Source organism: Panthera pardus, unplaced genomic scaffold (genome assembly GCF_024362965.1).
Source record: "Panthera pardus isolate Hobbes unplaced genomic scaffold, ASM2436296v1 HiC_scaffold_8, whole genome shotgun sequence".
Taxonomy (NCBI): domain Eukaryota; kingdom Metazoa; phylum Chordata; class Mammalia; order Carnivora; family Felidae; genus Panthera; species Panthera pardus.
The window spans coordinates 113,701,096-113,727,593 of NW_026527013.1; the positions used below are offsets into that span (position 1 = coordinate 113,701,096).

General features: G+C 40.9%; 1 protein-coding gene across 2 annotated transcripts in view; it reads left to right on the plus strand.

Moving 5' to 3' along the window:
* The window catches only part of DNAH11 (dynein axonemal heavy chain 11), a 358,971-nt gene that overhangs the window by 223,412 nt on the left and 109,061 nt on the right, over nt 1–26,498 (plus strand). Inside the window, exons 55-59 of one of the 2 annotated variants that reach the window (XM_053898599.1) lie at nt 5,462–5,623; nt 13,888–14,121; nt 17,855–18,001; nt 24,131–24,244; nt 26,286–26,429. In XM_053898599.1, coding sequence (XP_053754574.1) covers nt 5,462–5,623; nt 13,888–14,121; nt 17,855–18,001; nt 24,131–24,244; nt 26,286–26,429 — 801 coding nt within the window. Of the gene's footprint in view, nt 1–5,461; nt 5,624–9,025; nt 9,332–13,887; nt 14,122–17,854; nt 18,002–24,130; nt 24,245–26,285; nt 26,430–26,498 lie in introns of those variants that run through there. The other variant, XM_053898597.1, reaches the window with a different exon arrangement.

Below are 26,498 nucleotides of genomic sequence, written 5' to 3' on the forward strand. Positions count from 1 at the left end.
GTACTATATGATCTAGAAATCCCACTTCTAGTATAGCTGAAGGAATCAAAACCATTATCTTAGGGGCGCCTGGGTGGCGCAGTCGGTTAAGCGTCCGACTTCAGCCAGGTCACGATCTCACGGTCCGTGAGTTCGAGCCCCGCGTCAGGCTCTGGGCTGATGGCTCAGAGCCTGGAGCCTGTTTCCGATTCTGTGTCTCCCTCTCTCTCTGTCCCTCCCCCGTTCATGCTCTGTCTCTCTCTGTCCCAAAAATAAATAAACGTTGAAAAAAAAAAATTTTTAAAAAAACCATTATCTTAAAGAGATACCTGTACTTCTATGTTAACAGTGGCATTATTGACAATAGCCAAGGTATAGAAGCAACCTAAGTGTCCATCAGTGGACAAATGGATCAAGAAATGTGAGGTATGCACACACCCGGACACAAATAGAATTTTCAGGAAAATGGACATCCTGTCATTTGCGACAACGTGGATTAAACTTGAAGGCATGCGCTAAGTGAAATAAGCCAGGCAGAGGAACAGAAAGACTGCATGGTATCACTTACATGCAGAATATTGCCAATGGGTACGGGAAATAAGGAGGAATTGGTAAAAGGGCATAATGTTTCAATTATTAGATGAATAAGATCTCAGGACCTAACATGTAACATGGTAACTACAGTTGAAAGCACCATGTTGTATCATTTAAATTTACTAAGAGAGTAGAACTTAAATGTTCTCAACAACACTGACCACAAAAGATAAAACTATGGGGTGATGGTTGTGCTAATTGACTCAATGGGGGGAATCCTTTGACCACGTCTATGTGTATAAAATCATCACACTTTGCACTTTCAGTGTCTTAGAATTTTATCACTTATACCTCAGTAAACCCCAAAAAGTGAATTAGAGATAAGCTAACACCCTGTTTTCACATATCTGTGTTTTTATTACTTAAAAACCCTTTGCTGTATTAATCTCAGGAAATTAAGGGAAATATAATGGGAAAATTATCAGGATGACCCCCCCCCTCCCCGCCATAGTAATGTTCCTTGAGGCAATAACTCGAGTTGATTCCACGTTACCTGTAAAGGTGTGGAGAGTATTTCTTTTTTTTTAAGTAGCACAGCATGTCATGGATTGGAAGAATAAATATTGTCAAAATGTCAATACTACCCAAAGCTATCTACACATTCAATACAATCCCAATCAAAATTGCACCAGCATTCTTCTCAAAACCAGAACAAGCAATCCTAAAATTCATACGGAACCACAAAAGACCCCGAATAGCCAAAGTAATTTTGAAGAAGAAGACCAAAGCAGGAGGCATCACAATCCCAGACTTTAGCCTCTACTACAAAGCTGTCATCATCAAGACAGCATGGTATTGGCACAAAAACAGACACATAGACCAATGGAATAGAATAGAAACCCCAGAACTAGACCCGCAAACGTATGGCCAACTCATCTTTGACAGAGCAGGAAAGAATATCCAATGGAAAAAAGACAGTCTCTTTAACAAATGGTGCTGGGAGAACTGGATGGCAACATGCAGAAGATTGAACCTAGACCACTTTCTCACACCATTCACAAAAATAAACTCAAAATGGATAAAGGACCTGAATGTGAGACAGGAAACCATCAAAACCCTAGAGGAGAAAGCAGGAAAAGACCTCTCTGACCTCAGCCGTAGCAATCTCTTACTCGACACGTCCCCAAAGGCAAGGGAATTAAAAGCAAAAATGAACTACTGGGACCTTATGAAGATAAAAAGCTTCTGCACAGCAAAGGAAACAACCAACAAAACTAAAAGGCAACCAACAGAATGGGAAAAGATATTTGCAAATGACATATCGGACAAAGGGCTAGTATCCAAAATCTATAAAGAGCTTACCAAACTCCACACCCGAAAAACAAAAAACCCAGTGAAGAAATGGGCAGAAAACATGAATAAACACTTCTCTAAAGAAGACATCCGGATGGCCAACAGGCCCATGAAAAGATGCTCAACGTCGCTCCTCATCAGGGAAATACAAATCAAAACCACACTCAGGTATCACCTCACGCCAGTCAGAGTGGCCACAATGAACAAATCAGGAGACTATAGATGCTGGCGAGGATGTGGAGAAATGGGAACCCTCTTGCACTGTTGGTGGGAATGCAAATTGGAGCAGCCACTCTGGAAAACAGTGTGGAGGTTCTTCAGAAAATTAAAAATAGACCTACCCTATGACCCAGCAATAGCACTGCTAGGAATTTATCCAAGGGATACAGGAGTGCTGATGCATAGGGGCACTTGTACCCCAATGTTTATAGCAGCACTCTCAACAATAGCCAAATTATGGAAAGAGCCTAAATGTCCATCAACTGATGAATGGATAAAGAAATTGTGGTTTATATACACAATGGAATACTACGTGGCAATGAGAAAGAACGAAATATGGCCTTTTGTAGCAACGTGGATGGAACTGGAGAGTGTGATGCTAAGTGAAATAAGCCATACAGAGAAAGACAGATACCATATGGTTTCACTCTTATGTGGATCCTGAGAAACTTAACAGAAACCCATGGGGGAGGGGAAGGAAGAAAAAAGAGGTTAGAGTGGAAGAGAGCCAAAGCATAAGCATTTTGGCATAAGCCAAAGCATTATCTATTAAAAACTGAGAACAAACTGAGGGTTGATAGGGGGTGGGAGGGAGGGGAGGGTGGGTGATGGGTATTGACGAGGGCACCTTTTAGGATGAGCACTGGGTGTTGTATGGAAACCAATTTGACAATAAACTTCATATGTTGAAAAAAAAATAAAATGAAAAATAAATAAAGTAGCACAGCATGGAGTTTATGGAGCACCATTCATGCTTGAGCAACTGTGAGGAAAACTTTGATAAATATCCGTAAGTTTTCCTGGTGCCCCTGGGAGGTAACTGTGATTTCTCCTTTTTTGGAGATGAGGACAATACAGCACGATTAAGAAACGTGCCCATAGTCACATCCCATATGAGCAGCTGGCAGAGTTGACCTCCATTCCATGCTCATAATCAAAACACGTGGAGACCATTTTAGAAAAGAATAGAACAACCGCCAGTTTCCAGACATGAGCAGGGACTTGCGGACACCTCTCACATGGGACTACTACCCACGAAAGCTGGAGAGCAGGAGGGATTCTGTGCTATATTTCTCGCAAAACTAGAAGTGACTGGGTAATGAATTGGGTCAACAGCTACATTGCTCGAGGTTGGTGTGGTACTGCCCTTTCCCTTCTTCGAAAGCACTGATAACCAAGCATATTTCTGTAAATTGGTTCCCAAGGTTTGTTTCAGATGGTAGAATTTAGCTTACTCGTGAGTATCTAATTTATTTAAAATTCTCTGTATCCAGACAGAGGCATACTTATATTCCATGTGTTTTACCAATTGCAAAAGCACTGAAAATGTAAGCATTTTATTTAAATATTCCCTTAGAAATGTTTAAACTATCAGGTTATACCTGCAGGTGTCGGAGTCACCTGGGGGCCTTGTTGAAAACAGCTTGCCAAAGCCCATCCAGAGTCTAATTCCTTAGGTATAGATTGGGTCCAAGAATTTGCCTTTCTAACCAGCTCCTAACAATCCTTTGAGAAGCATTGATGTCCTGCCAACCACCTTCCATGTAAAACATAACTGGCGTTATGGAGATCCTTATTTCAGCCATAATAAATAGCATAGGGAAAAATGTCTTCAGCTGTAAAATTGTAGAAAAGAAAAATAATTCTTTAAATGAGGATTCTCTATTATCTTTCAATAAATAATGAAGGTATATCATTATATTAACTCAAAATATTTTTTCCTGAGACTGAGCACACAGGGTTCCAGTACTTTGTTTTGTCACAAACTGTGAAGACCTGGTAATACACCCATAACGAGAGAAATTCAGTAAGTGTGTAAAAGGGATGGAGATATTTCAGATCTCAAAGGAGCCTTTGTTTTTCCTTTGCCTTTGCTATAACTGTTAATAAATGAAACTCCTAAAATTTCCAGGAATAAGAGATAAGTTGAGTGTGGAAATCGATTATTTCTTTGTGTCCTAGATGTTCAAGTATGGGGAAAAAAAGACGGCAGGTAGGAGAAACCTAAGAACGGTGACATAAGTGAAAATTATGCATTGTAACTGAAGTCCCGTTCACTCAGCACACGCGGTATTAGAGCAGTTACTTCATTTGTAACTAGGCTCTTGTGTATAATGAATAAATGATCAGTCAGCTTATGCATTGTTAAACGTTTTACATACCAGAAGTTATCCATCGTGAGTTTTTCAGGAGCCACAGTATGTAAAATAAACATAGTAAAGACACCCGTTAAGTAAGATACTGTATGGCTTCCTGTATGCTGGAGATTTTTGTGATGTGAATTTTTGAAATGCTCTACCAAAAAAATCCTATCATTTGAAAAATGATTGCATTAGTTGCTTGACCTCAGAGTGTTAGATATTGAGTTGAGCGAGCTGTAAGCTTTGTTTTCTATCAAGTCCATGCCATTTCTGGAGAAGAGGAAACCAGGACTGTCATTCTCAGACCTTACCCCAGCTGGCATCACTACTCTGGTGCCTCAAGTCCACAGGAACTCAGGAGAAGAGGGAGTGGTTGAAAGAAATGCTCTCTGTACGCCTTCTTTGTGCCAAGCCCTTCACACGGGGCATCTCATGTGGGAGCCCTGTCACACTCAGAGATGCCCAGAAGGGACAGTCAGACCCACCTGACTCCTGAGGTCCTTTCTACCCCCTCCCTGAGCTGTGGCCATGATCCCAGCCAAACTCAGACCCTAGTGCCAGATCAAATCCCTCTGTCACTACAGAGAATATGGAAACGTATTCACACAGACATTAATTCTTAAATCATTGAATACCTAAATAGAGCTTTAGATTTAAACCAGAAACTTAAAAGTGTCTCATCAGGAGCATGTATAAACTGAATTTTTTACTCCTTTAAAAATGTGAAGAATGAAACTGGGTATATCTATTTTAAATGGGAAAAAAGTAAACCTTCACTATAATACAAATTGTTTTTAAGTAAATTACAAAGTATGATTGAATCTGATGAATTACAGAATGGAAGGAGACAGAAGATGAAGGTATTGGTGTTACTTTATCTTGGTGATTTGGTTTGGATATTTATTTTTTTTCTTTGGCTATAATGTTACTCGTGTAACAGAAAAGAATAAATTTCTCACTATTAATGATAATTACCAAAAATGTTTAAAAGGAGAGGGACCCGTTTTAAGGAAAGTGCATAGCAGCGTTTCTGTATATTCGCTGGAGTAGCCACTGGGGGCAGGTTTATTCTTTGATTAGCAAGGAGGTTAATGTTGCTTTCCACTCTGTAGTGCTTTAGCATAGTTTAATGTCATGCTTGGCTGCGCTCCTTGCTTTCATTGTCTAGGATTGCAATGTAATTCTTTGCTCACTCATCACCCTCCTCTTTCTTCCCTGCCCCCATGTCTCCACAGATCATTCTGTGTTTCTCTCCCGTTGGTCACACGCTAAGAGGGAGAGCTCGGAAGTTCCCAGCCATAGTTAACTGCACGGCTATTGACTGGTTTCATGCGTGGCCGCAGGAAGCTCTGGTCTCAGTCAGCAGGCGGTTCATTGAGGAAACGAAGGGAATTGAGGTAATGCCATGTCAACCTCTGAATCTGTGTCTCTCACGCGCACACACACACACACACACACACACACACACACACACATTCACTCACTCACCGACCAGAAGTCCTCAATAAAGAAGTAATTTCCAAAATACACCTCCTATAGAAAAGTTAAACCTTTTGTTTAAGATGGTAAAATCGTCTTTCTTAGTTTGCGTTCTATGGAATATGGTGATTGACCTCTTTGTAGCAGGTTGAGAGGTCTGTGCACACATGTGTGCACTTGGCACACGAGTGTGTTCTTACTTAGACTGACTCACCAGAAAGCCAGGATCATTTGTTCCTTGAATCGTAATAGGGTTTGCTGAACATGAATCCTTCAAATACACAGATAAAAACCCAAACAGAAAAGTAGCCACCCATAGTCATGCAATGCTTGATCTTAACAAAGTAAGGCAATTAATTGTTGATTTTTCTCATTACATTAATAATGGGTGAAAAATCAGCACCATGAATTCTGTAGTCACTGAGTCAGATAATGTATCTGTTTCTTTGTCTTAGGGGTTTATGTTTTATAAATTATGTTTGTCATTTGACCATAATGAAATTTGCACATCCTATTACATTTTTAAATGGTTGCATGAAACTAAAAAACAAAAAGCACTTCAAGTGTACTTCCCAATTCAGAGGGAAAAAGGTATCATTTACACTTTCTAGAAATTTTTGATATCTAGTGCCTTTCTGATTAGATAGTTTGGAAGGGTGGTAATTGTGAACATTGCCCATGGAGGCTTGTCTTCTGATTCCACTGAGTGGTAGGGCTAGAATATCTCAGAACCAAAAATAGAATCGGGGCTATGTGAGAGATGATGTCTGTTCCCACTTGAAGCTTTATTAGGAACAGACACATCCCACTGTGGCCTCCCTTACTCCTAAGAGCCTGTCACTTTTCCAAAGAGCCCTTTCCCATTTTGTTGAATTCTCTATCTTTTCATGGCCGGATGGTTGCAAACCTGGACATATTTACATATTTAAGTATTTGTATGCAGCTAGTATTACTGCTTCTTATTTTTATAGATAGCTTTATTGTAATACAGTTTATTGCCTTTTCTAAAATGTCCGTTAATCTACTTAAGTGCTGGGAGTGTCAAGGAAGACCTGTCACACAGCATCAAAAACATGCATAGGACAGGGGCGCTTGGGCGGCTTTGTCAGCTGAGCAGCTACCTTCAGCTCAAGGTCATGGTCTCACAGTTGGTGGGTTCGAGCCCCACATCAGGCTTTCTGCTGTCAGCACGGGGCCACTTCAGATCCTCTGTCCCCCTTTCTCTCTGCCCCTGCTCCACTCACTCACTGCCTCTCTCAAAAATAAACTGAAAACATTTTTTAAAAAAAGATGCATATGATAAAGCCTTTATAACATTCAAATACTCCCTCTCTCCTTTTCTCACACTTAAAACATTTCTGTAAATAAATGGAAAAAATGATCTCTTCTGTTTCACTCTTTTTTCCAAATCCAAAAAGTGTTTGCTGTTGCCTGTCTCTTCACTCACCCTTAATGTTGAATGCACTTACCTGGACCTTTAAAACAACAGCAACTGGCTTTCTGGGTAAAGACTGAATAATAGTAATGTATCATTGGATTTTTTTGTAAGTATGTTTATTTTGAGAGAGAGTGAGTGAGCAGGAGAGGGGCAAAGAGAGAGGGAGAGAGAATATCCCACACAGGCTCCATACTGTTAGCACAGAGCCTGACACAAGGCTCGAACCCACGAGCCCTGAGCTCATGACCTGAGCCTAAACCAAGAGTCAGATGCTTAACCCACTGAGCCACCCAGGCAGGGACCCCTGTAGTTTGATTTTTTTAAGTGATGTTCACTTTTTTCCATTGTTCAGGAGGCCTTGCATAGCACTAAGAACATGTAAGAACATTTGGGGAAATTTACGTAAATTTGTTCTCATGAATAGGTAAGTGGAATGGTAGACACTCCCAGGAGTGGTTACTTTGTCTGCAACACTGCTTGCACCATTTACAGTGTTTTCCTGAAGAGTCAAAAGAACCCCATTTAATGGACATGAGCACTAGCACTAGATAAAGTCTGCCAGAAATATTTTGTACTTTGAAACCTGAAAAACCATCAAACATGACAAGTAATAGTGACACTTGTTAACCCACCAAAATCTCAAGCTCTTGCTAGGCTGACTGCATTACTCGAATTAGGTAGGGCATTGTTCGGTCTAATAATTATAACAAGGGTTCAAAAATACCAATTTATTAGAGAATCAGTATGTACCTTGGTAGCAAAATTCTGTTTTATACACTTCATTTTATCACACTGGTTCGCTAAAGAAAAGACCAGTACACTTCATTTCTTAATATTAATTTCCCAAATGGAAGGAACCCAAAGCTAGTAACTTGGTTTAACTTAATGTTTGGCACTGTGCTTTTTTTTAAGTTCCTTGCCCTAGCTCCCATGATGCAAGCCTTCTCCTACAAGGTTAGGAGCCACTTCAAAAACAGTTACTGCTGAAGGAGCTCTGATATGCCAGTGACCATTGACATCTGCTGGATGAGGCAGGATTTGCATCATTTTAAGTGCAGAGGGCTCCTGGCAGGTGCTGAGCTCTGTCTCGTGGTATCATGACGCCTCCTATAGGATGCTGCTTGTCAAGGAGGAATTTTAAAAGCACTTAACCATTTCTCTTGCGCTTAATTATGCCTAAAAACAGATCAGCTGGATGATTTCATTTCAGTTGAGTGTGCCTGTTTAACTTTGCCACCTTCCCAATTTGCTGCTTAGGAGCAGTAATTATAATTCAGAATGCACGTGTCTGTCTTCTTCTAAAAATGTGTGGTGACTTTTCTGCAGAGGTCAAAAATAGCTTTTAAGTTTTTTGAATGGGCACTGATTTGCTCATTTTCTTAGTTTTGATTTTCATCATTAAGACTGAAAGGTATCAGCATAATTTAGGTGCTTCTTAATTATTGACTTTATTTGCTGAGTATATGATAGTTATCCAAGGTGACCCCTCCAGCCACAGAGAAAGGATTCATTAAAGGCAAGCGGTTTTTTTTGTGGGTTGACGTAGACTTTTCAGTCTGTAGACGCTTAGCACCCAGGGGTATCGGCTGCCTGCATCTAAGTAAAGGGTTGTGCTGCTTTCCTGCTACCTGGTATTGAGCTAAACCACAGCTGTAAGACAACCAAAATAGTTTGGTCCTTAAGTATCACCGGGTATTTATCCGCAGGCTTTGTGTCAACTTACACTCCTCACTCCTCAGGTTTGGAAGTGCAGATGAGGCAGGTCATGGTGTGAGGAGGGAGAGAGGGAAAGACGCGCTGGGTATCCCGGGGGACCGGGCTGCACACGCTGTGAGGAGGCAGTTGGGAGGAGTCCTTACCCAAAAGTCCGTGGGTCACAGTTAGGAACCGTCAAGAAACAAGGCAGGACAAACAGGTGTTAAAAGATGAGTACTGTTGTTGGTTTTTGAGTCAAAGTGAATAATAGACATACTTGAGAACTGGGCCTGAGGAAAGCAGAAATTATTGACTGGAAATGAAAAGATGAGCACTGTCACTGAGGAGGAGTGAGATTTGCATCCGGAGGGGTCTCCATTCTCGGAAAGATCAGAGCCAGATGAAGGAGCCCATCCTTTCCGGGCATAGTGGCTGACTGGCAGGTTAAAATTCTCCGTCCTTTTGACGTGATACAACTGAATAATTCCGTAAGGTCAGTACCATCAGCTTTTTCAGGGAAATGACTTCATTCCACCCACCTCCCATCTCTTCAGTTCAGAACTTGTCACAGTGTCTGGTAACAGAAGAATGGTATATTTTACTACCATTTGCCAATCTGATCGTGGAAAATGTCCGCTCAAAGAGGTACGTTACTTTACCGCTATACGTGAAGACTGGCTTCTTCGTTGGTTCTTGGGTTCCTTTTTAAAACAGTAGGGGACAGCACGAAGAGTAGCAAACAACATTTTGTTAGTCATAGGTATGTTAGCAGTGATTTTTTTTTACTGACTTTTAGCACATTTGTTTTCTTTGAAATATAAATGAGGATTGTTCAATACAAATTTAAAAGTTGAAAGCCTTGTGCAGTAGAAATTCAATGAATTTGGGGGAAAATCTCCTCCTGAGGAGTACTGAAGTCATTTTAAAAGATGAAGACAGAAGCAGAGGCAGTCAAAATTATCCTGAATCTGCCTAAGTCTCTAACTGGCTTAAGCCTCTATTCAGACAGATGAGAAAAGGCCCACGTGGTTGTTAACATCCTTCCGCATTCTTCAGCCTGCTTCTCCTTTGTGCATGCGCACCAGTACACTATTCATCATGAATTTCTTTCTCTGTGCACGTTAATCGATTTAAGAACAGAACTGCAAAAACTGGTAGAATGCCACTTTCCAGAGTTTTTGCAGTTAGGGAAACTTTGGGAATCCCCTCTACCTCGAAAGTGGGGTCCACTTATTATAGCTGCCATAGAATCCGGTTACGCTGGTAAGCATCGCTCCCTCCAAGCTATAGTTCTGTGGCTTTCCCGTAGTGCTGGCCTTCCCAGAACCAGCTACGTCATCTGCCTTGGCTGCTCCCTCTGGGAGGCTTGGCTGGGCCCTGTTTGACCTCCTCACCCCCCTCACAGTCCTCAGTTGTTTCTGTGTTTTCATGTTGTGTTGGGGAGCCACTGACACTACCTTTTCATTGCCGAGAAACTCTTCTTGCAGATTGCTGGCTTAGGCTGGACCTGGCCTTGCTCTTGGCCTTGGAAATTAGCCCCTAAAATTAGAGATAAAAATTTAAAAACACGACCAAAGAAACAACAAAATGTATTCGCCAGGCAAAGTGAAAAAACAAAAAAAAATGAGACACTAGTGTGTGATTTAGAAAACTGTTGGGCGCTGCGTTTAACACTTGGGGCTGCTCTGTCAGGTGGAAGTAATCTTAGGAGGACCAACACTGGTGCCCTGTCACCATCACCAGTGGCAGATGTACCCACCACCGCTGCTCACCACCCTTCTAAGCAGGGACCCCGGGCTTCCCCATGGCACAGGTGAGGGGATGCAGGCCATCGCGCACGATCACTCCGCAGGTAAGGGCGCCCTCAGCACTTTGATGCCAGAACCCCACAGTCTTAAATCCTGCTCTGGACTATTGCAGAAATGTTTGGCTATTCTGAAAAAGGAATCCAGGGAAAGGAAGAAAAGCAGACTAAAAAGGAGTGCCACAAGTCTAAGCTCTGATTCTGTGGGCAGGAGGCAGTACAGGGAGTGCCCTCATTTGTCCTGCTGTACAGAACTGGAAATCTAACCCACGTCGTAGGATTCGAAACCGGCGTCCCTGGCTGCCTCCAGAATCTTTTTTCTCAGAGGGAATCAGCACCATGAGGAGCTCAGGAGAGGTGTTCAAATGCAGTACTGCTCGTTTTATATATGATTAAATTTTATTTAATAAACCAATTTTACAGCCCCAGTATCTAATTAGTTTCTATTATTAACTGCCCCCAAAGGAGCTAAAAAGTACAAACAATAGATTTTAAAACCCAGCAGTTTGGAATCATTAAAAAAATAACAGATATTAACTATGTACTTTTTTTTGTATCTCACCTATGTTTCAATAAAGCTGTAAAAAATTAACATAGAAATAACTTCGGAGGAAAACTTTCATGGTGGATGGTAGGTATAATGACATCACATGTGACAAAATGATCCCAAGGTTAACTTAAAAAAGTTGCCTCCTTTTCACCTCCATTCTCTTTTGTCCCTTCTCCTCCCTTTCCTTGAAGGCAATGCTCTTGAAAGTTGCTCTTGAATTTAAAAGTACAGACCAGTATAATCTTGGGACCAGCTGGTCTAGGGAAGGTATAACATTCTTAGATATTTGATTTGGCGTGGCCTCCGGTGTTGTTTTTCATTTGACTTGTGCTATATGTCATTTTCACCAACAGGGACCTACTGGGCATTTGCTCTAAGAGTCGGGTGGTGGGGGGTACTTGGTGTGGCAGTGACTGCTACGGCGTGAGAACCGTAGCTCCAAGGAGCAGATATACCTCTGCATTCACAGTGAGCCAGCTGAGAGAGTAAAAATTAAACTTCTGTCTAAATGTGAGGAAAAAGCAGTTTCCTGTGTATATTTGATGATGCGTTGGATACGGCGTTGTTTTCCAGGGCCTCTTAGTGGAGAAACCCTGGTTTTAGAAACCATTTGATACTGGCAGTTTGCTTATTTGTATTTTTGCTTTCCCCGTGATGGGCTGCTAAATGACTAGAGAATGGGATCAGCTGGTTTTCATTAGGGGCCAAATGTAGCAGGAGTGATATTCTTCACTTGGGTCTCTGAAAACGAAAAATACGCATTGCATTGCCTTTTCTGCAGCCGCATCGGCAGCCATGTCCTCCCTGCACTCCCCAACCCCCCCCCCCCCAAAAAAAAGAAAACTGGAGATAAATGAATGGCAGAATAAATAATTTATGCTAATGAAATTACTGCAATTAGTAGTTCTACAATGACCCTTTTAAAAGCCACAGCTGTTAATGTCAGGAAGTGCTGTCACTACTGACCTTATCATAAGAGAAAGTGACAAATTGAGAATGCAGGGAAGACCAGTCATCAAAGAGGTCTGTTCTGGAACGATTAGAGTTTTCTGAAAAACAGTGTGAATTACAACCAGCTGCTCCCTGGCTCTGCAAGTCTCCCATGCTGTGCCATTTTGTTAAGCCCGATAACAATAGTTATTTTGCCCCATTGAGACAAGTTGTCTCGGGCCACTTCCAGCTCTACCGGAAACCACTTCTTCCATCGCAGATTTACAAATGAAACTGTTGTCAGAGAGAGCTTTTCAGGGCAGCCTAGGAGCCTCCTCATAAGGATCATGGTTGGGCAGAGGCCAGGTCCTCCCCCGCAACCCGCACCCCACGTGAGGAGGTCGGACTTGGCCAGGGAAGGATTTACACTGTAAAAGACATGTGCTCACTTTTAGTTCATTCAAACAAGATAGGACAGGGATGAATTTTCTCTCTGTGTTTATTTTGCAGTGAAGCCCTTTTAAAGATAAAATCCCTCAGAGGATCTTATTTATACGGAGTTCTCTAACTTCCTTATAAGTTTAGATTCTGAGTCCACTATTTGGTAACATGCACATAGCTCAGAACTAGAGAATGCAGAATATTGAGGGTTTGCATCATTCTGTATTTGACTTTGGTTTTAAAAAAACAGAACATTAATTTTAATTTAGTGAGATGGATAGGCAGAGCAACCCCATATATACATATTTGAAACCCACTCACGGATTTGTCATGATGTTGGGAGGCTGTTAGACGTCGCCCAGGAGCAGTTGTTGTTCAGCACCAGGAACTGGCCTGTCTCTTAGCACACCCGGGTTGTAATATTAATGGTGCAGGTTTGAAACATTTAACTGCATCACCAGCCACTTGTGTGCAATTTTCCCAAAGATGTGTGAGCATTATTGACAACACTTTGGTAAATTATGTGTGACTTTCCTAAGAGTTGGTGTAGCTCATTTAATTCATATTAATTGATTTTTAGGCTTCCCTTGATTAATTGAACCTGGTTCATCTTGTACAGAATGCAATAAATAATCATTAAAATGAGGGAGATGTGACTCCACAAATTAAAAAGTTAACTACTTCAGAAGTCATAGAGGACAAAACAGAAAGAATAGTATAGTGGGGGTGGGGGGAGTTCTCTAGTAAATCTTCTAGGAGCAGTTATTCATTTTCTTTTTTTTTTTTTTTTGTTTTTTCCAAATGAAAATATAAATGGCATTTTTCTCCCAGAAGCAGTGAGTTTTATACCTTCCCATCCTCTTTGTTTTCCCATGGGTTCTTAAAAAACCACATTTGTCAGTTTGGGTTGTGTGTGTGTGTGTGTGCGCGCGCGTGACTGATACAGTGTAGTTTGAAAGCAACACCAAAAATACTTTTTAGAGTACTGTGTCTCAGTTTCACCATTTTTTTCTTTCACATACTTGATAGATAAAAAGCAATTTGGGAAAAGCTTTGTTTGTGTTATATGTTGGCTTTGGGTTTGGTATGTGGAGGGCACAAAAATCTTTTGCCCTACTTGGCAAAGCTGAATGCTTTATTGTTATCTCTCTCATCCTGTGGCTATCTCTTAAAGACTGAGTAAGTTTTTCCAGATCCTGCCGTAATTTGTTCTGGCTTTTAGGAAAAGATACTCCATAATTTTGCTGATTCTTTTTTTTTTTTAATTACATTTTTGTTTTAACTTGAGAGAATTGCATATGAAATACAGTGTTTATGTTTTCAGGCACTGGACAAAGATTCTATTAGCCTCTTCATGGCCCACGTTCACACTAGCGTGAATGAAATGAGTACCCGGTATTACCAGAATGAGAGAAGACACAACTATACCACCCCAAAGAGTTTTCTAGAACAAATATCACTGTTTAAGAATCTGTTGAAGAAGAAACAAAAAGAGGTATCCCAGAAGAAAGAGCACTTGGTGAATGGCATCCAAAAGCTGGAAACCACAGCCTCTCAGGTATGACTAGGATGTGTTATTACTGAGTAAAATGTGTGCTCTTAAAATTAAAAAATGCACACTTACTTTTGATGCAGCATTTCAACCCGTTTATATAAGATGCTTACTGCTTAAATTCACAGTTTAGTGACACACACCAAAAAAACAGCGTTCATGCTTTCATAAGTCTAGAAAGGGATTGGCCAATTATTCTGTCATGCTGGTTTCAAGAGATCCCTTCCCTTGTTGGCCTGACTCAGGACAGGGCAGCGAAGAGATGTTGAGGAACAGGCACAGCTCACTCCTCTGTTACATTCGCTGGCTTTGGTGCCCTGGGTTTATAGTTAGGAATTTTGTCACACTGGAATGGAAGTAGGATCCCTTTTGGTTTCAGATTCTAAAGCCCCTCCCCCCCAGGGAGGCATTATTTCCTGTCTGATGACATGATGTGGTTTGTTCAGATTGAGGTCCCTAAGCAGAGCCGCTTCCTCTGACCCTGGTGTCTCATCTCCTTTTGGCCTCCATCTCTCTCCGTTTAAAGTATCCTCTGTAGCCTTCATCCTCAATCTGCCTGCTCCCTTGAAGGATGGTAACTTTAACCTCCAGGAGTAAATTAGGAGAGAATTAGCACACATGTTAACCATGTGTGGGTCTTTCCATCTGTCCTCTCATCTCCTTGTTGAAAAGTAAACAAGTATATGAAGTAGGTGTTGCTACTCTAATTTCATAGATGAGACAGAACCAGCCACAGAACCTGTGAGGCTGGAGTTGGAACCCAGATGTATTACTCTCAAGTTCAGGTATTGAGATTTTAAATCTCCCTGTGCTGCCTCTCGGTGACTGGGGGAGAAAAGAATTAGAATGAGAAATTGTGGAGACTTGGAAACTGGCCCAGCTTTCTCTGAGCCACTTGGGCTCTGGAGTTGGTGAGGGGAAAATTCCCCATGGTGGTCCCTTCAAGACCAAGAATTCCAGTAGACTTCTTCAGAGTATTGTCATCTTGGACGGACTCATATGCTTCTCAGGAGATTGGGCCAGTTTTCGCCCCACGTGTGCTGAATGGCCTGTTTATGTCCAGGCTAGAAATAAGCCACAAGCCAGTTGGAGAAGCCTGCAGTGGCACCTCTCACTCTGAAGGCCTGTCCGGCCACACCCTTCACGTGTCCATAGGCCAGAGCGTCTCTTGCCTCTGTGCCCTTCATCTTGTAAACCAGGAACGGCTCTCGGTGAAGCGTTGATCTGTACATAGTGAGTAGATGGACCACGACTGGGAAAGAGAAACCAACTGAGAAGGTTTCCAGGCCAGTTTCCAGGATGTGGTGATGTAAGAATAGTTGTTGGGAAGCCCGCCAAAGGATATACCTGTATTTGTGCATCTTTCCCTTTTCCTTCAAAAAATGTTTTTACTCTTTTTGTGTACATGTTACCTTACTCTTTTACTCTTTGCCTTCTTTCTCTTTCCTTCTTCTTTCTCACTACCTTTCCAGTTCCCTCTCTTTCTCTTTGTGAAGACCTTCCTAGGAGTCCTATAGAGCTAGGAGACCATGAGTGCAGGAGATGTGTGTCCCAGAGCATCTGTGTACCTTTGAGCAATGTCCCAAACCGCACCTGTGGAAATGCTAGTGTTGACTAAACTAAACCGTTTAGCGTTGACTAAACTAAACCGTCAGTACTGGTGGGGCAGCCCTTGGCTAAGGAAAAAAAATGGCCTCTGCCATACTTAGAGTCTCCTTCCCAAAAAACAGAGCAAAGAGGATAAAAACAGAGTGGCGTCCATGGTGGCAGCATCTCAGCCATAGGGAAAAAGAAGAGGCTGGGGGAGAGGAAGAAAGAAAGGGACTGGTTATTGATGGTGCCTGCCAAGTTTAAGGATGCTTGGGTCTCCTTATTCCCCCTTGGCTAGAAACATCAGGCAGAAAGTCTAAGAAGACGACATATGAAGTGTTAATTGAAGGACACTGATGATTTCTTTTCAGTAGGTGTTTGTACGTATAATGCTTTCAATAATATCAGAGGACTGATTGGAATATTTCATAGTTCCCTAAGAGTTTTAAAAGCCTATTTATTATAGAAAAGAAGCGTACTTTCTTAGGTGGGCATTTGGAAAGCCCTACCATGTAAGATAAGGCCGTGTGTGGAGCAGAATGTCTTCATGTTGAAACTTGTGTTCTGTAAAGATCTGCCTGAAGTTAATTCCACAGAGGTGAATATCCGTGCCATTTGAAATATGTGTCTAAACCTCAGCACTGTGTATTCATTGGAGTAAAGCCATAAATTCCCATTAGAGCTGCATATCCCCTCTCTAGATGTCAGCTTAGATCATCACAGATAGCTTAGTGACCTGTCTTCACGGCGAGGCCTCGCTCCCAGGGCTTGAGTCACTAGACTCTTCAGACCTAACAGCTTCCTCAGAAACGGAAATCAGGGCTTGAAATAACAGTTTCCTCCTAGTCTCTTAGATGATTCTTTGGATTGTAACCTAACATGCGACTAGTTTCCCATGGCTAAAAAGAAAAGACAAGCAAATGTCACTGTGCATTATTACCCTGAGTTCACAGAGAGGCTAAAAAATCCATCTTAGCTTAAACTATAATAACTAGTAAAGGTAACAGTAATAGTAGTAATTGTGCCATTTGAGCAGAGGTTTGAAGAGTCCTTGGATATAGTAGTGAGATGTTGTTCCACAGGATGAACCCCCTGGAGTGCCTGTAGCAACTGAGTCAAAGTAAGTGGTTATAATTATTCTCTGCTTCTTTGATTTTTGTAAACATAGTAACCTACTTCTGGAAAAAAAATGGAATTAAGCTAATGCTCATGATATTTAAAACTGCTTCCATGTGTCTCCAAGAGCCGAGTCACGTTTGTTTCCCAGCACTTGACTTCTGCTTTGCTTTACGTGATTCTCAAACTTAGGAACCTAGTGGTACCTTGTCAACCTCATGAAATCCCAATTACGAGGGCAGAATCATTCTTTAGAGAAGATAAATTTGTTGATGCCTCAGAAAGACTTGAGTTCCTCAAGAGTTGAGTGAGGCCAGGAGCAGCAGTCCCCATCTAGGACACTCACTGCTCTTTGACCCCACCCCTTCTGATGCCCACAAGGCGCTTGTGGTTTGCCTTTCTGTAGTAGGTGTTAAGTTGAATGTTGTATGAGGTGGAAGAAACTAAGAGGACCATTTCCTAGAGAATAGACCTGTCTGTAGGCATTTCCATCAAAGTGAGTAACGGATTCAATGAAACTGATAGTAACTCATAACGGCCAGGGAGTACCGATGTCTCAACTTCTCTGAGCCTTTCATGGTGTTCCCTTGGAGAGCGCAAACCGTGGTTCCTCCAGCTTGCCACCAAGCAAGTCTTCCTGTGGCCTCTGCTGCCTTGAGCCTGTGGCCTGCCTTTACAGGACCAGAAAAGCTGGGGGCATGAGTGATAGGTGCTTGAGTGACACGTACGCAGGTGGGCACAGCTGTTGATGTTTCCCTGACTGCACAGACTGAGGGGAGAAGGTAAATTTCTAGCTGGTGCTGACATAAATTACATTTTTCAGAAAGGAATCAGAAAACACTGTGCTGTTTGTTCCTCTGTGGGGGGGAAGCGGGGCTGTGTTTTTGCACATGGGACTAAAGTCAGAACAGGGGAGGAAGAGATAAAAGATGCAGGCTGATAGGGATCTGTGAACTCATTTAAAAAAATAAGCTGTATCTGATATTTGTCGTTCCCAACGCAAGTTACTTGGACATAGTGACTTTTCCTTCAGGTGGGAGATCTGAAAGCCAGACTTGCCTCTCAAGAAGCTGAGCTGCAACTGAGAAATCGTGATGCCGAAGCTCTGATCGCAAAGATCGGGCTCCAGACGGAGAAAGTGAGCCGGGAAAAGGCCATTGCCGACGCTGAGGAGCGAAAGGTCAGGCTAATTCCACCATTTAGAGTGCTGAGCTATATTTAGCACAAAATAAACCTTTGTAGGTGAACAATTTTGAACAACTTCCTCTCCAGGGAGCATAAAATCTAAAGAATTATTATAGTTACACATGTAACAGCATTTCACACCATGATTACCACTTGACCTTTCTTTACATTATGCATTTTCCCACCCTTTTAGCTCTTTTAATGATATGAAAGAACAATAAATACTGAGCTCATTCAAGCATATAATGGATGTGGATCTTGAACATCAGGCCTATTTGTAATACAGTAAAGGTCATGAAGTCACCTCTGAGGTTTCTAAAGGTTTTCAGTTTTTAGGCAAATTGAACAACTCAATTGTTAACAAAGCCCAATTCCATCACTTTGCAAGATGGTTTTTCAAATTTTTCCTTTTAATAATACAACTTGAGTTTATTATTAAATCCTAAGCTAAATTTCTTCTTTTTGATTCGATTGAGAACCTGGCATTTTATATTACATTTTACTGTTGCAAACAATTACTCTTAAGATTATACAGATTCTGCTTTCTTTTGTACCTGGGTTTCTGGCAATTCTGAAATAAATACAACTTCTTTGTCCTCTTCTTTTGCCAGACGTTGGGCCACAAATGGAAGGTATTTTTGTATATCTTATTTGTTTAGAAATTGAATATGTTTGTTTGAGATAAATTCTCTCATTTGGGACAAAAGATTATAATCAGGGATTAGTTGATAAAAAAAGGTAAATTATAAACATGCTTATAGCTTTTGAGTCAGTAGCTTTTATGTTATTATCCTAGTGTTTTATGATGCCAGAAATACTTGAGTTCTTCTAGTGGTATTGCCATTCATTCATAGACAATTGAGTTGGGCTTTCCCCCCCTATTTTCTAATAGGCATTGAGCATGTTTACTGGTAGCTTACACAACTAAAGAGTTGAGATGTACACTGAAAATCAGAATGCTGAATAGTTTTTTTTTTAATACTTGTTTTTAAAGTTGTATGCTACATTTGGCATGGCCAATGGGCATATAATTCCTAATTTGTTAATAAGTGTTTCCATTGAGTTTCAGAGAAGCAGAGGATGTCCTTAAAATTGTACTATATTATGTTAAGCAATTAGGTATCCCATATGATGTGATTATCATAAGCCATTTCCTCCCAAGGGATATTTTTCAAGCATTGCGCAAATAAGTGACGTGCTAGTACTTGTTAGATCATAATCTATCTCTCGAGATACCTTTTAGAGATCCATAAAACACTCCAGAGGTATTTTCACATTTTGTATGTGAATTCCTAAGGCAAAATCATCCTTACAAAGAGGGAAAAAATGCTTTAGCAAATGAGAACTCTTCTGACTGGTTGTTTTATGAAGTTCTTCAAACATGAAAAAGACACTATTTCTATATCTAATCCATACCAAGAAATAAACATATTTTCATTTTACCCCTGATGGTTACTTTACTTAATTCTCAATAACAAATACTAACTGAGCAACTATTTTTGCCTGGCACAGTTCTAGGCTCTTGAGCATAGATGACGTACAAGGCACCCTCAGGTAGCTTACATTATAATGGAAAAGACTGGGAGCAGACAAGTGACAAGGGATTTGGGGTTAGTGATGAGGGCTAAGATAAAAATCAAATCGAGGTGATGCTAGAAGGGACTGTTTTAAACTGGCTGCTCACGGAAGGAGAATTATTTGTAACTAAACCATGTATAGAGATTCAAGGAACTCATCAATCAGAGCATGTGCTGTGAGCTCACATTTTGTTCAGCAGTGTGCTAGGTTCTACATAGTTATTAAATGGGTGCATATGGGCACTGTGATCCTATAAAATTGGGATTTCAAGTCTTGACCCATGAGAAGTTATTAAAAAGTACATTGCCATATTTAACATAACTAAGCAAATACTGACTGCCTTTCTGTGTGCCTTGATAGTCCCTGTAGAGCAGCAGGTTAAAATTGTTCCTTGAGATTCATAAAATCATCAAGAGCCATCCAAACTGCTGACATGACCAGCAGTGACTTCAAGTAACCCCAGCGCCATGAAGCCTATGAAAATTACTTCTTCCATCTCTGTTTGATTTACCAGTTCCCAATTCTAAGGTTCCAGATTCTCTGATCTCTTTCATATTGCTTTCTTTGTTGAGTGTAACCCTCATGAGTTAAAGTACCTTCTAAATCACAGGGCTAATATAATCTCCTCAAAAGTTATCATCCTCCTTGATTTTGAATGGTCTTCAGATTTTGTGTGTTTCTATTCTAAATGTGGGTATGGCTGGGTTTTGAAGGACTGTCTGGGATTTCTCATACTCTGAAGGCAAATAAGAGCAGTTTATTAGATTGCTAGGACTTCTAGAAAAAAATATCATAGACTGCATGGCTTAACCTACAGAAGTTTATTTTCTCACAGTTCTGGAGGCTGGATGTTCAGGAGCAAGATATTGACAAGCTTGGTTTCTCCCCTTGGCTTGCACATGGCCGCATTCTCACTGTCTTCACTTGGTCTTTCCTCTGAGTACACATCCCTGGTGTCTCTTGTGCCTGTTCAGATTTCCTCCTTTTATAAGGACACCAGTTAAACTGACCTAGGGCCCACCCTAATGGGCTCATTTTGAGCTTAATCACCTCTTTAAAGGGCATGTCTGCAAATACAGTCATTTTCTAGGGGCGCCTGGGTGGCTCAGTCAGTCAAGTGGCCGACTTTGGCTCAGGTCATGATCTCACAGTTTGTGGGTTCGAGCCCCGCGTCAGACTGTGTGCTGACAGCTCAGAGCCTGGAGCCTGCTTCAGATTCTGTGACCCCTTCTCTCTCTGCCTCTCCCCCACTTGTGCTCTCTCTCTAAAAAATAAATAAACATTAAAAAATTTTAAAAAATATAATCATATTCTGAGGTACTAGGGTTAGGACTTTGCCATATAAATTTCTGGGTGGACATATTTCAGCTTCTACTAAGCCATTGCTATTCCACTTCTTCCATGTGACCCACCATTAAATTTCATGAACCATTTGCAAGGAGCTTTTGACTAATAGCAGAAAAGCTCTGTGTACCCAAGAATGGGAGTATCTCCCGAACACTGCTTTAACAGACTGTAGTCAAGAGAAAGCCCACATTCCAAATGATCTGTGTCACTCTTCCCTCCTTCCCCAAGTTGAACCTTGCTAGCACCACCCAGGAGTCATGGTGTGGAGGCAGTTGGACAGTGAGGCTCGAGGCTCTGCACGTCACTAAGATACACAGTATTTTCACTATTCCAGTGTCACCTGAAATACACAAATTATTGTACATGTACCTTAGAATTCTTGTGCAGGAAGAATTAAGTTCTAACTTAAGTTGTAAGTTAGGAACTTCTAGTATCATAACTGTAGCACTGGTCACCAGGATCCAGTCCCCGTGGGGGTTGGTTCCTGTGGTAATGGTGATTGTGGCATGTGACATGTAAACAAAAGTGCGCAGAAGGTATCGGGAATGAAAAAACAGCTGACCAACCTAGGGCATTTTTTTTCATTTTCTTTCGTGGGTTTTTATTAATATTCAAGATTGCCCTGATTATAAAAATTACCCAAAGGAATGATACTCCATGAAGTGTAAAGGAGTCAGAAGGAGAAGAATAGCAACTCTCAGTCTCACAGAAATAGCACTTAAAAGTGCTTCGGGCATCTGGGTGGGTGGGTCAGTCAGTTAAGCCTCTGACTCAACTTCGGTTACTGGGATCCGTCTCTGCACTATGAGTCCTTGGGATTCTCTTTCTCTCCCTTTCTCTCTGCCTCTCCACTCCTTTCTCTTTCTCTCTTGAGATAGATAGATAGATAGATAGATAGATAGATAGATAGATAAAAAGATATACTCTTCTAGTACTAAAAATCTCTATTATGGAGACCATTTTTATTTTATCTTGATTATTATTATTTTTTTACTGTTACTTTTTATTTAAACTTTAGGTGGTTAACCTACAGTGCGATACTGGTTTCAGGAGTAGAATTCAGGGATTCATCGCTTACATAGAATACCCAGTGCTCATCTCAAGTGCCTCCTTAATACCTATTACCCATCTCCCACTGACCTCTGTCCATCAACCCTCAGTTTGCTGTCTATTGTTAAGAGTCTCTTGTGCTTTTTTTCCCCTCTCTCCTCACCCCCTTCCCATATGTTCATCTGTTTTATTTCTTAAATTCCACATGAGTGAAATCATACAATACTTGTCTTTCTCTGATTAACTTATTTTGCTCAGCGTAATACATTCTAGCTCCACCCATATCATTGCAAATGGCAAAATTTCATTCTTTTTGATGGCTGAGTAATATTCTACTGTATAGACATACCACATCTCCTTTATCCATTTATCAGTCGAATGGACATTTTGGCTCTCTCTCTAAAGTTTGGCTATTATTTTTTTAAAAAATATAATTTATTGTCAAGTTAGCTAACATACAGTGTATACATGTATGTATGTACGTATGTATGTATGTATAGTGTGCTCTTGGTTTTGGGGGTAGATTCCCATGACTCATTGCTTACATACAACATGGAGTTCTCATCCCAACGAGTGCTCTCCTTAATGCCCATCACCCATTTTCCCCTCTCCCCTGCCCCCCGCATCAACCCTCAGTCTGTTCACTGTATTTAAGAGTCTATCATGTTTTGCCTCCCTCTCTGTTTGAAACTATCTTTCCCCTTCTCTTCCCCCATGGTCTTCTATTAAGTTTCTCAAGTTCACATATTTTAAATGATGCTCTTATAAATGATAACAAACAGCATTTATAGATTGTATCCTTATAGAAGGTAAATAACCCTGAGGTATTAATTCACTCACCTCTGCTCTCCCTTTGTTCTGCAACAGTGTTGTCTAGCACACCAAAAATGTATTCTTAGAATTTTCATTGGCCATTCCTGGAAGTTTTGACAGTTGTGGTTTTTGAGTAGTTCTCGATAAGCATGCAGAGTTTTCTTATTTACATTACAGTAGCTGTGTATGTATTGGCAAGAGATCACATCTCTACCCTGAACCAATTATGTTCATAAAAGGTGCAGTATACAGCAAAATAATGGTTAGTCAGAAGAATGGTAATTACTGCTAATAAAGCTGTAGTAGACAATATAATTTGTTGTAAGCACTATTTAATTTTATGGCATAGTTACACCTGTTCATTCCAAACACATCTGAAGAAATGCACTTTTCTTCACGCGTTAAATGCCCTAGTCACCATCGCTGAAAGAGCCATCCCCCATGGTGACTGGATCCCCGTGCCCAATGGCACAGCTTTGAAACTGCAGTTCCTGCTTGGGATCAAAAATTTACTCTTCCTGCCCATTCAAATTCTGTTATGTCTCCTAAGAGGGTGAGGAGGATAAAAATTCCAAAGCTTCTCCCTTGGTTTTGGTTCAAGTTTACCAGCATGGCTTCCCCGTATGCATAACATATGTGTTCATGTCATGAAACTGATGCCACACCCTCTTGGGCACATGAAGAGAGTCCCTGGACCTTCAACAGTAGTGTGGATATCAGTGTCGTTGACAGACAGAAATGGGCTATTGTAGCCAGAGTTTCTTACCAGGTCCTTAGAGAAACCAGTAATTAGTCTTTATAAAAATTATATCTTTGGTTAAGTATACATAGAAATAACTATATCTTCTAGTCAGTTGAACAGAAAAAGCTTCACATTTATTCTTAAAGACTAGCCAACATAGCTTTTAGACAAATGTAAACAAAAATTAGATAGAGATTTCTAGCAAGAGTATTTTCTGTCGGTGTTACTGAGCCAGCCTGGATTTCCACTTATCTAGGACACTCAGAAAAAGAAAATTGAAGAGCAAAGGGATCGCTACCTTGAATTTATTATTAGCAGCACCTTTTAATTAGATTAGCCAAAGCCCTTCTTGGAGCAGTTAGATACTTGAGTACATTTGCGTTGGGATTTGTCACTGTATTTCATGCATATACAAAGCTTTGTGCCCACACTGAGACTGAGAGAAATTCATCTTTAGGGCACGTTCCTCGCTTGTTCTAAAGAGAACCAGATGAACTGTTGAACAGCGCATCTGAGTCAGCCTACATTCTTCAGTAGTGATATTTCAGGTGGTGATTTGTGTTTGTGGGTTTGTGTGCTTTCCTCTCTGATTAGGTGACAGCCATTCAGACTGAAGTGTCCCAGAAACAGCGAGAGTGTGAAGTCGACGTACTCAAGGCTGAGCCCGCACTGGTGGCCGCAACAGCTGCACTCAATACGCTCAACAGGGTAAAGATGATCACAGGGCTTGCGGGATTCCTCCAACTAGTTTTTAAAGGTTCTCAGAGTTTGAATAACAGGACCCAGAGTGAATTCTGTGCAACCAAAGAGTTTTTAGAAAGGAAAACGAGTCCCACAAAATACTGAAGTGGGAACAAACGTTCGAGGTCATCATTAATAGTGTGACTTCCTTTCCCATGCGGGAGTCTGTCCTGCCACAGCCTGACAGTCAAGTCTCCTTTTGAATACTTGCAACACCATGGGATTTATACTTTCATAAGAGGCAGTTCTATTGTTAGCAACTGGATTTGGCCCAAATCCAGTTGTCATATTATGTGTTGCTTTAAGAACTAAGTGAAGATTCTTTATTTCCTCTGGATATAAAAAGTGGCATTAACGAGACACCCTCATGAAAAGAGCAATGCACTAGGAACAAAGACACCTAGTTTTGGCTCACATCACTTTTCCTGGTTTCACCTTATTAGCAAAACCTCATTGAGCATTTGAATTCCCCAAGGAGAAAATCATCTGTGATAGTCAGATGGGTATTGTGAGGAAAAGTAGAATTGTGGGCAATTTATTTTAGGAGCCTGCAGCTGGTTTTGTGCTGGGTTCTACTGGGCCTCCAGGGAGAATCCGGGGGATTACCAAGCCTGACGTTCTTAAGATTCAACTTCAAAGAGTAGAGGATCCAGACCTTAACTGCCTTTCAAAAAAATATTCACCTGCTTTTTTAAGGTTTTCTTTTTCTTTTTTTGAGGAAAGCGATTGACTATGATCATAAAGTTATTATCTACATGGATATTTCTTACAGTATTAGCATAAAACTGAAAACTTTAAAAGAATATAAATATACCATGATAGAAGATTGACCTTTATGTATTCAAATACTCTGGTGCCATTAAAATATTGTTGCATAGTATTTAGTGACATGAGAAAATGTCCGTGATCTATTAAGTGAATAAAGCAGATTACAAAATAGGATATACAATATGATTTTTTTGTAAGAACATGCTTGTGCATTGAGAAATTAGAAAAAATAAGCAATAATAGTAACTTATTATCTCTTAGAAATGGAATTTTATGTTTTTTTTCTCAGCACTGGCATATGTATTTTCTTCTTTGTGCTTTTCTATATTTGAAACTCTATCTTCAAATGTATTATCAGTCACTTAGACAAAATAAATTAATGTCACTTAAATATAAAGCTCACTGTATTTATAAAAAAGATGAAAATATTTGCAAATTATGAAGGAGGTTAGCTAGCTCTCAGTTACTATTAACACATTTTAAGTTTTGCTTCATTTTCACATCCTTTCCCTTCTTTGCAGTCATTTCCCAAGTAAATAGGCAGTTTGCGGTAATGGAGAAGAATCAGGTTGAATCAGGGTTTTGTAAGCAAGAGTATATGAGGTAGTTTATGAAATGTCACAGGAAATACTTTGTTTTTTTTATATATACTACTCATAATATTAATTCCTGCCCCAAAGTATTTGCCTTAACACTTGTAGGTTATACCCTTAATGTTGTCTTTGGAGTAAATTAAGATTTTGACTAGAGGAGATTAAGAAGTTGTCCAGAGAGCAGGTTCAAGCTATACAGGTAGCTTCCCAGTTGAGAGGCATCATAGTATAATGGAAGAGATTTCTTGTGCAGAAAAAACAAAACCAAGAGGTTCTGGACCAAGGGGTTGATGTTTCTGGGAGGCCCTGGTTAAAATGTAGACGTATTATGTAGGTGGGATAGAACCCATAAACACCTTCAAAACTTTGTTTATCAAATTGCCTGGGCTCAGGGAGCAAGGCTCTGCGGGGCTGGTATATCAGAGGGAGAATTTTTTGGAAGCCAAAAAGACCAGTGCTGTTTCCGGAGTATCAGAAAAGTGTCCGGGGAAAAGTGAACCTGCTGGGGTCCCAAGGTGGAATCACTGGGTGGCAAAAACTGCCAAGCTGAGACTGGTGTGACACGGAGAGGACAGACCAGCTTGATCAGCTAACGGCTCTTCCCCAGACCTCCCCTGGTCTTCATTGTGGGTGTGCTTTTTCTTCAGGGCAATCTCACTGAGCTGAAAGTCTTTCCCAACCCACCGAACGCCGTTACCAACGTTACGGCTGCTGTGATGGTCCTCCTGGCTCCCCGGGGCAGAGTGCCTAAAGACCGAAGTTGGAAAGCAGCTAAAGTCTTCATGGGAAAGGTATCAGACAGCCTGGCAAGATGAAAATCCCAGACACTTTGTGTTCTTAGTACCGTGGTCATATTTGAC